This window comes from Gavialis gangeticus, unplaced genomic scaffold (assembly GCF_001723915.1).
Source record: "Gavialis gangeticus isolate Ggan-Ray unplaced genomic scaffold, GavGan_comp1, whole genome shotgun sequence".
Classification (NCBI taxonomy): domain Eukaryota; kingdom Metazoa; phylum Chordata; order Crocodylia; family Gavialidae; genus Gavialis; species Gavialis gangeticus.
Genome location: NW_017729032.1, coordinates 211,517,127 through 211,529,894, shown reverse-complemented (window position 1 = coordinate 211,529,894; position 12,768 = coordinate 211,517,127). Strand labels below are relative to the sequence as shown.

General features: G+C 38.8%; 1 protein-coding gene across 1 annotated transcript in view; it reads right to left on the bottom strand.

Moving 5' to 3' along the window:
* Window positions 1-12,768, bottom strand: part of LCA5L (LCA5L, lebercilin like) — a 22,416-nt gene that overhangs the window by 7,674 nt on the left and 1,974 nt on the right. Inside the window, exons 2-5 of the mRNA XM_019524242.1 lie at window positions 10,811-11,167; window positions 8,120-8,634; window positions 5,749-5,886; window positions 3,623-3,716 (exon numbers count right to left, since the gene is read on the bottom strand). Coding sequence (XP_019379787.1) covers window positions 3,623-3,716; window positions 5,749-5,886; window positions 8,120-8,634; window positions 10,811-11,051 — 988 coding nt within the window. The 5' untranslated portion in view covers window positions 11,052-11,167. The remainder of the gene's footprint in view (window positions 1-3,622; window positions 3,717-5,748; window positions 5,887-8,119; window positions 8,635-10,810; window positions 11,168-12,768) is intronic.

Here is a 12,768-nt window from a genome sequence, read left to right as displayed (position 1 = left end):
CCAGCGTAGCACTGGCGAGCCTATAAGGATTCTGCAGGTTTTTCCTCCCAAGGTGGAGAACCTTGCATTTTTCAGTGTTAAACACCATCAGGTTCTCTTCCACCCATTTGCTGAGCCTGCCCAAGTCAGCCTGGATCGCCCACCTGTCTTCTGGTGTGGACGCTTTGCCCCAAAGTTTGATGCCATCGGCAAACTTGGCCAGTCCACTTCTGACTCCAATGTCCACATCATTAATGAAGATGTTGAACAATATGGTCCAAGGACAGAGCCTTGGGGGACCCCACTGGTCACAGAGCACTATGACGATTGACTTCCGTCAATTAACACCCGCTGGGTCCAACCACAGAGCCAATTTCCCAGCCAGCAGACCATGGTAGTCCCAAGGCCACAACTGGCCATTTTCACCAAGAGGTGATCATGGGATACCAGATTGAAGGCTTTTTTGAAGTTGAGATATATGACATCAATCTCTTCAATGTCAATCCAATAAAAAAATATTACAAATACATCTTTGCCTCTACATAATGATTTATACATCTCTGAAATTTAGACACAGAGTCTACAGGGCTTAGGAAAACAGCTTATAAAATCACTATTTGAATTTATTTAAATTTTCCTCATGTGCTAGAGGTGTAGCATCCCCTACCAAAACTAGCAGTTTGCTATGGACTACCATTTATGAGCCTCCATAACCCAGTGAGCTGGGTTAGAAGGAGTTCTACATCTCGCAGGGATACCCGTGTCAGGTTGATAGGGAGAAGCCAAACAAAAGCGTCTCCCAGCCCTTCAGATTTGGGGGGCAAACATGAGGCTGAGAAATCTCATCCTGTAAAATGCATATATAATTTTGGCAATATTTTTCCCCTTAGTTTCTGTGTCAATCTCAATCTCAATCTCAGATTCTTGATTAGAAGAGTAGTTCTCATGTGAATTGTGTGGCATGTACCAGGAAAACCTTGCCCCTACAAAAATCTAGTATCTTGAAGAATCTGCAGCTTCAGCTTGACTGTACATTCTGTACAGGATTCTGGAATCCATGTATGATGCTGCAAGCTGGACAGAGAAAATTTTAGTACTAACACTTTCATGACGAATGAACACAGGTGGTCAGGAGAATATATTTATCTTATTGTTCTTCAGTTTCATCCAACAATTTCAGACATGCCAGGCAGAGGAAAAGAATGAGTTGCTATAATCGAGAGTGATACTGGGCAAAAAGCCATACTCAAGGAAAAATACTGCAACGAAGAAGACAAAGATAAATTTAGAACGTACACGATCATTTTAGTAAAATCTTATAATATGATTTCCTCTGTCATGAATGTATGTCTAGAGACAGACAGTCCCTGACTAGGTGACACCACTGAGATGCATTAAATTAGTTCATGCAATGGAAGACAGCTCATGGAATTATGCCAAGAAAATGATCCTCTGATGGGAATATTTTTCCCCATAAGAAGATTTAAAATACTACTTGGATTTTTCCAGATAGTATAATGAAGAACCAGATAGATTACTTCTGCAAAAATCTTCATTAAAATACTTTTGGATGTTTAGGCACGTTTCTGCATGTGTTCCTATGGTGCCTTTCTTATCGCACTGTCATTTAGTATTTCCTTTTGGCAGAGTAACAAAACTGTCAGTCTTGAAAGATTCTGTCTCTGATGACATGGGAAAGACTTGGAGAACCACCTTCAATGCTTATTTTAATATCAGTGACAATGTATCGGGATTTTCCAAGGGTAGAAAAGAGCAGGTTTACCATGTTCTTATAGGATGTCAACACCAAAAGGAAAGAGGTAAAGCTGAATATTCTTAGTACTAGCTGGTTAAAGCAACTTAACAATAGAAACAAAAAAGAGCTATTGTAAGAAGCTAGCTGAAGTGGAGACAAAGACCAGAAGTAACATCATGGTTGGAAGGAATTCCCATTTAATTTTTCTGGATGATATTAGTTCCACCTGTTTCTCCTCAACAGAAAACTCGTTACAGTTGGTGGGAATCTGAATCATAGATGTTTGATTTTCTAGAACTGAATGTATAAATTACAGGAAGAAATTATATTTTTATCCTGTTAACATTTCGGTTATTTAAGTTATATACAGACTGTCAGAAATAGGGTTTGTATTATTTTTAAGCGTTTTAAGAATGTGACAATCAATTTTTCTACTTGATTACATGATTAAATGCTAAATTTCAGCCTAAAATATTTTTGCAGATAAATTCATAATATCTATTTAATAGGTCTCACAAATAAAATCCTGATATACTTTTTATTACCAAGATGCTAAAGGGCACAGCTCAAGCTGACTCTATTGTATAAAAGCTGAAATTATGTGTCCTGCTGTTTCATTGCTAATAAACAGATCACAGATTTAAGGCAGCAACAATACTTAGGACTCACTGTCCTTATACTTTTTCTAAACCTTCTGTAAAAGCATTAACAGACATAAGATTATACACTATACAAGCACTAAATAAATGTAAATGTCATTAAATAAGTGTAAAATTGGGCTGAAAGTGCATAAGCTGGGTTAAAGATTAAAAAGGTTTCCTTAGTTGTATCCATAAAATATATGAACAGAGAAAAAAGCAGTTTGTTGTCCAAGCTGTGTGTACAATAACCTGTTTTGCTTACATATACAGACGACCCCTGCTTAGTGCTCTTAATTGGTTCTAGAAAAAACGAGTGCTAAGCGAAACCACACTAAGTGAAATCCATTTGCCCATAGGAATGAACGTAAATATAGGCAACTGGTTACTGCCGCTTCTCCCCACGAACCTGCTGGCTGCCCCAGTCCTATGTGCCAGCCCAGGCCTGCACTCCTGCTGCCTCGCCGGCCCTGGTCCCAGGCACCAATGCAGGCCCTGCACTGATGCCTGTCCGCCCCACTCACCGCCACTACCTCTCCCCACCCACCCACCTGCCTGTCCGCCTGCTGGCCCCACGTGCCAGACTGGACACCAGCACTCCTACCCCACTCGGGGTATAGGCCCCTTCTGGCCCTGGCCCTGGGTCCCACACTCCTGCTGCCCCACCCTGGGTGCAGGCCCTGGGCACCAGTGTAGGCCCCGCACTCCTCGTCATCTCCGCTGCTTTAGCTGATGAACTCAGGTGGTGGAGCAATCCACAGGAGCATGGTGGATGTTTGCAGCCAGCCGGGAGCAGAGGGGTTTGCAGCATCCCTGCTATGTGCCCAGTCAACTAAACCCCACCCCGCTCCCAGCTGGCTGCAAAACCGCTCCCCACCATGGAATGTTCCATTGCCCCACCAGTCTGTATTCACCAGCCATGCCTAGCTCCTCCTCCCCAAACGCACACACACACACCTGCCCCCCACTCACTGCACTTGCTGCCACTGCCACCGCTGCTTCTCCCTGCCTTCTAGCCAAAACTCGCTGATTCCACTGAGTGCTATAGCAAAGCTGGCTGAATGCTCAGTGAAATCAGGTATCGATTTTAAATGAGTGCTATAATGAAATAGCGCTAATTGAAACCGTGTTAAGTGGGGGTTGCCTGGAGGTGCAATTAATGCCTCTATTTCAGAAAATGTATCTCATTTCCAGTGATAAAGCCACATGAGTACCACCTTAAAATAAAACAAAAATGAAAAGAAAATACCTTTTTTATGAGGGACTGCATCAGCTTTGTCCTGTACACTTTTGAACATATGATTTGTGTAGATATTTCTTATACCAAGCTCTCGTTCCCTTTCCTAAAAAAAGATCCATACTGTCAAACTCCTAATGTACATTAATGATTCCTTTTTTAACAACTTCGCTTCCTCATTTAAAATCATTAATGAATGTATTATTCATAAAAGTAAAGAACAATTAGCTTTGGTGCAAGACAGACATACTGTAGGAAGATGCCTTGTAAAAGCTTTCTTTCAAGCACCACTCTACAAATACATTTTGTCCTGATGCACAGTATGTTTCAAAGCTCTTCTTTTCCTACTGAAACACATTAATACACATCAAATACATGAGACAAGTTTCACTATTTCTGTACCCACTTTGACTGGACATTTTGAATAACAGGAATATGCAATTAAAATAAAGGTGCAATATTCTGTGTCTAAGACCTACAACCTTAAAGATATTTAGGTACCTCATTTTTGTTAAAATCAATGGGAGTTAAATGCCTCTATAAAGATAATCTTGACCTCTGACAAGCAGGCATATGCCACGATTAAGGCAGCCTCACAGATTGATTCTATAAAACCATTCTTAACAGAATGATTTAGGAGGATCCCTACAATAGTATCCTTGCAGAATCTTGATCCTTCCTAGGAATGTGGTTGCAATTGGATGAGTGGATTTATTACTACATATTTAGGTAAAAACATGTCATAGCTATACTATAAGAAGCAAATTAGGTTGGTACCATATTTTTTTGCATACAACACACATTTTTCCACAAAAGTTAGATGCTGGAAATTGGAATGTGCATTATATGTGAGAAATATAGTAACAGCAGGTACTCCTGTATAATGGGTAAACCTGAAAGTAAAACCTGCAGCAATATGCAGGAAACAGAACAGTGAGCAGGCTTGGCTCCCCAGCTCATTGGCAACTCATAGGGGGTGCACGTGGGTGCATGTGTACCCCTTGAGTTTGGTGGTGCACCCCCTAAACCCTCAGCGGTGCCCCCCCTGCTGGTGGCATCTGCAGGTGGTCACTAACCACTGGTCAGTGCTTGCCACCCCCCCCCCCGACTGCTGTAGCTGCCTGCAGGCAGTCACTGTGCCCCCCCAGCCTCTGGGGGCACACAGCATTCATGCCCCAGCTGCTTCTACTCCATTACTTACTACAAGGAAAGACCTTTTTTCTTCATCCTGTCTTTCATAACGAGGTGTGTATTGTATTCCAAGACATGCTGTATGCATGATAATATAGTAATGATGTAAGTATTATATACTTTTCCCAATTGATGCTGTTTATTAACAGATAACAGACTAACTTGTTTCATTATTTTTACTAAATATAACAGCAAACTGACAGGGAAGGCATAATTTGTCAAAAACAAAACTGTTTTAGCTAAAATACATAAAACCCTAGAAACATTTCTATTGGTCTACTTGTCCAAGCTTATTTTTACAAACTGCAAACTTGAAGCCAATTTTGATTGTAGAAATTTCCTACACAGGAATCTAACAAAAGAATCAGACATTATGTGTTGGTCTAGATTAATAAAAAAGTAACAGATAGATATTGTTATTTGATGCAATGTTACTACATCAATGGTACCATATTTTCTCACATACAATGCATACATTTTTTTTCAAAAAGCATATGCTGTAAATTAGAGTATCCATTATATGCAAGATATATGACAAGAACAGTTTCTTCTTACCAGGCAAAAGTGAAAGTCTGTGTGCCATCCACAGGGCAGAATACTTAGTAGCCTTGGCTCCCTATCTATGGCTACTCAGTTACTTACTACAAGCAAAGATCTATTTTCCCCCCTTCATTCTGCCTTTCAAAACGATGTGTATCATACTTCAAGGCATGTTGTACATGCGAAAATATATTTCTTCCAGTTATTGGTCTAATAAAGATTTTGACATGTTGATCTAATGACAATTTAACTTGTTTTACGTTTTGACTTATTGGCAGTATACAAACTTTAAAAAGTGCAACCTTTGTCCCATTATTATCTTATGTAAAAATATAAACAAGATGAGAAAAATATTTGAGATAAGACACAACACCCTATAAAAAAAAAAAGTCTCAACCCCGGAATACCTTAAGTTTTTGGTGAAGACAAGTAATTTCCATTTGCAAGGCCTCTGTAATTGTCCGAGCTGCTATACTCTTTTTACTCTCAGCTGCCATTTGTTGATTAAAGATGCTATTTTTCAGCTTCAACTGCTTTTCTAAGCCCTGAAGACATTTAAGAACACAGGTGTACTCAATACAGTTGATGAAAATTTCAGTTCATGTCAGATTTAAAAAACAACCTTATTAACATTATGAAAAATTAAAGTTTTAATAAATAATCTATATAAAATCTAATATTAAAAGTTTGTAATACTACAAATACTGTCTCTCAAAATATATTTAAAACGAACAAAAGCTTATTTCAAAGCTAATTTTACCAAACAAAATACACTGGTACTCAAGAATGAAAAAATAATTTATTATAATATATTGCCAATGTGTTCATTCCAATTTAATCCTTTTCAAAGACCTGATTTTCTTTTACACCAAGGTAACTTTCTTATTTACACTACATTTTTTTACACTTATTTACACTAAAACTGCCAGCAATAGAATCAGGTCCTTTATCATTTAGAACCCAGAGAATATATTGAGTATTTAATGCAGTGTGTCAATATTAAAATCCAAGCACTCAATCATCCAGTCTTTCAATGAACAAGATCTTCCATTAGCTCTCACTGAGAGCTCCACAAATAGGAAACTGCAAATAGAATCTGAATTCTTTACGATTTCTTTGACTTTTTATGCATGCAAGAAATCTCAGACTTTGTTTTTTTCCATAATGCAGATTACAATTACCTGAACCTCCAACCCTTACCCCCTGGCAGCCCCTGCACTGATTGCTTCTATGCTCCAAGTGTATCATGGGCTGGGGTGGGGGAAAAAGGCAAGATGCAAGGTAGCGCTTTTTCAGCACAGCTTGTTTCCCTGCTCCTCCCATGCTCTCAGATTTGGCAGGGGGCCACAAGGAATGGTAGCTCCAGTATTCAAGTCCCTGGAAGAGCAGCCACAGCAACAGAAAATGCTTTCCCCTCCTCAGGTAGAAATGGGAGCAGGGAGGGTCAGATGGCAGAAACAGCAGGGAATAGCAGGGTTCTGCCCCCAATATTTGCACCTGGCACCAGTCTCTACACCAGCAATCACTGTCACTCCCTTCCACTTTCTTCAGGGACAACTGCATCCACCATCTCCAAGCTCCTGGGTCTGTTCTACTGAGCAGCCCCTGCCAGCTCTGAGCACTCTGCATCAACCCCTGTCATGCTATCGGGGTGCCCTGTCTGCTCTGGCACCCCATGAGATCGTTTTAAGGGTGATACAGGGTGTAAGGAGGTGAGAAGTAAATTAGTCTTTAAGTGGGATGGCACTAAATTCCAGAAAGTTAAGGAACGGTGCCTTGAGTCTAAAAAGGCTGAGAAGCACTGGTTTAACCCTTGTACTTAAGGAAGGCATTACTTTTATGGGTCTATAGCAAGGCCCACAAGAATTGTCTATGAATTTCAGAATGAAAGAATGATAAACAGCTATCTCCACTAGAGAAGGGTCACTGAAATGCAGAAGATGACACATAAAGCAGGTAAATAGGAGTTCTAATTTTGAAGTAAGGCTTCGAAGAGCTCCCACACAAAAACAAGAAAAGATATATTTTTATGAATCTATGAGGAGGTTGTCTTTGTCTTCTTCTTTAAGGTCACTACTCTTTTTTCTCAATTTTCTAATCCTTATTATGAATTTTTTTTTGTTTCCTCATGTATCTTCTCCGTACCTTGTTTGCTTCTGGAAGCATATTCCACCCTAACAGGGATCCTGTCTAATCAAATGTCATAATATCAATTTTTATACTACGCTTTTCGTAGAAAAACTTCAAATCACTTTAGAGATATTCATTAGCATAGCCTCCATAAATTGTTGTCCCTTCTTTTAACAGATGGGTAAACTAATGCTCAAATTCACTGCTTTGACCAACATTACATATATGAAATCAGATCTAGTCCTAAAACTAGGACTCCTGGCTTGTTCGATTCATTGGTCAACAGTTGCCCTACACATAACAGTAGCGAATGGGAGTACAGAGTGAACAGAAGACTATACTGGATATAGTTTTACTGTAGCACACCATAATTTAAGGTAATAGGGCAACAGCTTGACTTAAGTCCTAGAAATCTTTACTTCCAAATTTAACTCACTGCTATATATTTGCAAGATTTTATTTTTAAAGAATGGATCATTCTTTTAATATTATTTGGAGATTACTGATCAAAATGAGTGCTGAATTTCTATTTTTCCATGCTGCACTATAAAAATTCATTTTATATGTACTGATCAACAATTTTGCATCATTCTTGTGCAATTATTTCCTATCATAGTACTAAAAATATAAATACATGTTGCATATTACCTGTATTTTTTTATCACTGGCTTCCATTTTTTCTGTAAGGACTGATAATCTGCGAGTAAGTTCCCCTCTCTCTGCGAGATTCTTGTCTTCTGAAATTGTATGCAATGTTTGCAAAGCATCTTTAGTCCTTAACAGCTCTGCTTCAACTTTTCTAAGCTTCCTCAATGTTTTTCGCTCCTGCTCCTGAGACTTCCTAAGAAGTTCCCTTAGACTTCTTACCTCATTATAATGTCTTGCTATAAGATTGGGCAAGTTATTCTCTGCATTTTCATATTTACCTATTGCTTTCAAGTGCCGGTATTGAAGCTGTTTCAGAAGCTGATTTTCTATATTTGAAGCTTCTAGTTTATGCTGGAGATCTGACAGTTCATTTTTCAGTTCTTTAATTTTGTGAAGTCTTGCTGAAAATATGCGTTGAGCCAGAACATTTTTTTTCTGAGAGACTGTGGTATTCTGATTGCTTAAAAATGAAGTGTTCTGGTGTTGCATCTTCTTAAGAGGCAATTTTTTGCTTCCTGCATTCAGACCAAAACAGATAAATCGTGATACATATATTATTTAAGGATGGATAAGGCATAACTTTACTATTCTTATAACTGGTTATCCTAAGATTTTTAAATATAGCATATATGACAAATTGCCTATAATCCATACCACAATTCCTTTATTCACATATTTCATCCAGATACCCCCAGAGCAGAGATTTTTCCTGACTGTACTTGGCCACAACTAAAGTCAAGTCCATATCAAGTCCAAATGTTTCCTCACCTACTTATTCTGTTAGACCATCTTTGTTCTACTTAGCCATAGTTTTTTATTTTAGCAATGAGAATATATAAGAGCTTCTTTTGAGGCAAACAAAAGCACTCTATGAATCAACTGGTACAATGTCCTTACAAAAGCATCTCCAAAGCCAACTGAAACTAAGTTTCTCTCTCAGTCATTCAGTGGAATCAATGTACCCTTAATTTGAGAATCAGATGTATATATAGGTCTGATCTGACCCTTTTGAAAAGACTCCCATTAGCTTCAGTGGAACTAGATCAAACCATTGATTAGGAAAATTCAATGCATGACAGAGAAGGAAGAAAATGTCAATTTACTGTACCTGCAAAAACTCAGAAAATAAAGTTATGGCAATAATATTTATTTCAACAACTCTGCATCTAGTAATCACCTAACCAATTCTAGCACTTTCAAGCCATTTTTAAAAATGATAAATAAAAGTCTACAAAAACACAGTGTTTTTTTCAATCATCAAGCATTCAGATTAGTTATATAGCTTTCCTTGCCACATACTGCATTTGCTAAATATTCTTGATCACCTGACATTCTAAATTACCACTGCTTGCTTCGTTGTCCTTTCATAAAGTAAAACTGGACTAGACTGGGATTTATAAGTCTTAGGCTATAAACAGATGCCTTATTAGAGCAGTGATTCTCAACCAGGATGCTGGGGCACCTTTGGATTCCCTAGATCCTTTGAAGGGAACCATGGGAAATGTGAGGAGATAAGCAAAAAAAGGGCAGGCTAAGGCTCTCCTTGCCTTGACTCCCTTGCCCTCACTGTCTGATGCCTCTGCAAGGGGGTAAACACTGTAATCAATTAGTTTTGGAAAGGGGATGCCACTCCGTTCATAAAAGTTATGGAGGAGTGCCTTGAATCTAAAAAGATTGAGAACTACTGTATTAAAGGCAAGTCTGATTGTCTGACCCAGATCAAAACAGATGAGGCTCAATCATTTATATACCTTGCCCTTCCTACATGCATTGCTGCTCCTCTGCCAGTAGGTAGAGAACAAGAGCACACTTGTCCCTGGAATGACCCTACAGATGCACAGAGCCACATCCTGGGAAAAAGCATTAACACATTTTTATCTTTCAGAGAGACTTGGTCTAGGACAGTGGATGTGTATGTCTGTAAGATTCCAGGACAAATTCCGTGTCTATTTACAGCTTTACTATTTACTTCACTTGTATTGATACATTCAATTTCTTAACAGTTCTAAAGCATTCCAGGCAGCACCCCACTAAATGGTTATTCTTATAATTTATATAGAATTCAAAATGTCCTTGCCATTTGCAAGAAAAATAGGCAGACAAGTTCTGTGACTCAAACCCCATGGGATATAAGGGATAGATACAGTTAAGCATGCCTATTAAACTATTTGCTGGAGCAGACAGAATGAATTTAAATGAAAATTATGGATGGGACACAGCAGCAAATAACTGAACAAGTTAAGCCAGCTTGTGTCTTTAATTCCACGGCTTCTCTGTTGAGTTTTATTAATGTATTTATTATTTTCATTTTATAACTTTGTATTATGTGGTTTTTGCTGCCTGTTTATTAATAAAGCCCTAAGCTGGAATTTCTGGTCAAAACCAGAAAGAGTTTAGTGGTTGGGGCTCTCAGCTAGAAAGTAAGATGCTGTTTCAAGTCCATGATTTTAGTCAGGACTTGAACCCAGGTCTTCCACAACCCATGCAGGAGTTTTAACCACTGAATTAAAGCCTTGCTTGAAGTATCAACCCCCTCTCTCCTCCTATTTTTGAAAACTCAAAAATTTTTGCAAGATAAGAAAACCAGCTCCTTTCTGGCTCTAATCACCATAAAAACTGCTGATGAATGAAAATACTTCCACTCTTATACTATTCGGCTATTGGTAAAAAAAAAAACAGTTCTCTCGTTACCTTTGATTTGATAACCTTGTCGACCACATTTGGTTTTTTTCTTTTTCTGTAGCTTCTTCTCTTTGGTTCTTGGCATTTTTAAAGAACTGTTGCTGCCAGCTGATTCTGTACAGTCAGAGAAAAAGTCCTCAGAATAGCTCACATGAAAATGTTCACTGACTTCCATATTCTCTGCTGCATTGGCAATAGTCATTAATTCTGCCAGAACTACCTGTTCTGATGCTCTCCCTAATACAATCATTAGTGCCTCTGCTTCTTGTGCTGCTTCCTGAATTAGTGTCTTCTTGCACTAACATACGGAGGAAAGAGTCACCTGAGTTCATCAGTGTGTTGCCAGTAGAAGACATTGGGATTGACCTACCAGAGTCAAAATGTTGATCACTTATACACAAAACTTGAGGGGGGAAAAACATGGCATTTATTAACCTCTTTAATGTACGTTATTTATTCTTTAATCCAATAAAGATAGCCAGTTTCAGTATCTGAAAGAAGGTGAAGATTTAGCGCCCCAGAGAGATGTTAAATATAATCTGTTATCTCAGAACTTATATGTTCAGTGGATGAACATCCCTTAATTCATGTAAATAAATACCATAGTTGCAGTTTCCTTGTACACTAATATACTATCAGTGTACTTGTTTGTTTACTGCTTAATAGAATTTAAAAGAGGTAGTTATGTTGACCTGGGATTGATGAAAAATTCACTGAAACTAGTACAATACAATTAAATAAATGTTTTATACGGCCTAGGTAGATGTCATCCAGGAACTGATCTCTTAATGGCCATTTCTGCATTTTTACATGCATTCCTAACACTCCATTGTACGAGAAAACGACAATACAATCATAAAAAAGCAGATGACCCTTGAAAAAGTAGATGACCTTTTTCCCCTAAGATTAAAGATTGCCTCTTGCTGACAGTAAGCGACGTGTACTTCTCGCTGACAGTAATGTGTAACCGCGAAACCAGTCTCAGCTAGCCCAAGCTTGCTCTGTACTGTGTTTTGTAATTTTGTAATGGCAAGAGGAAAAACCTAGATGCCACGCAACAATGTAGCAATGCAATGCTTAATGTATAAATACCAAGCTGTAAACTCAGTTCAGGGGAGCTCTTTGTCTTTGTGACACTGAGTACCCTTCTGCAGAGCAATAAACTTGCAACTCTCGTTCACTCCCTCGTTCTTTGCAAATTGATCGCGGCTAGGAACGAGCCCAGAGACGGGACGTGGCCAGTGCTCCTCGGTGTATGAGCACACCCTTCGGTGTATGAGTGCTACGCAGTAGCTGACCAATCTCCTCGACACCATCCATGTTATATAACTCCATCTGGACTCCATCCATGTCAGTTTACTTCCTTTTTTTCATCCTTGATCCCCAACACGAACTAAGTAATGAATTATAGCTGAATACTGTTTTGCCTTACATATGTATTTATGTAGGAGGCTGCATGCAGAGTTAGTGTTATTATACAAGTGCATCTATATTAGAGATTCTAATAAGCATATAAAATATTTCCTTCCAGGATGAAAGCTGTCATATTGCCAGCCAGGAATCATTTAACAGTATATAATATGCTTGAGTGCTTTTGAAAAGCCACTTCTTAAGCACCTGAACATCTTTAGTGTAATGCCTTGGAAAGAGACGTGCCTTTCACTTGTCCAATCTGTATCCGTTAAATTTGATCAACTGGGTCATTACAGAAGAGGTATAACACCTAAACGAGGGAGGGGATAGTGGCAGCATCTGGACAAGACTCTCAGTGAAGTTGTTACTAAGCAGTCATTTAATACTAGCATATGTAAGAACTAAATGACTGTGCACTAACGAGTTACTGCACAGTAGCATCCCCAAATGGCTTTTTGGTGACGCTGACTGCATAATAGCTCGTTACAACTGCACAGTAGTATTGTTTCATAGTTTCTAGGGTCGGAAGGGACCTGAGAAGACCATCTAGTCCG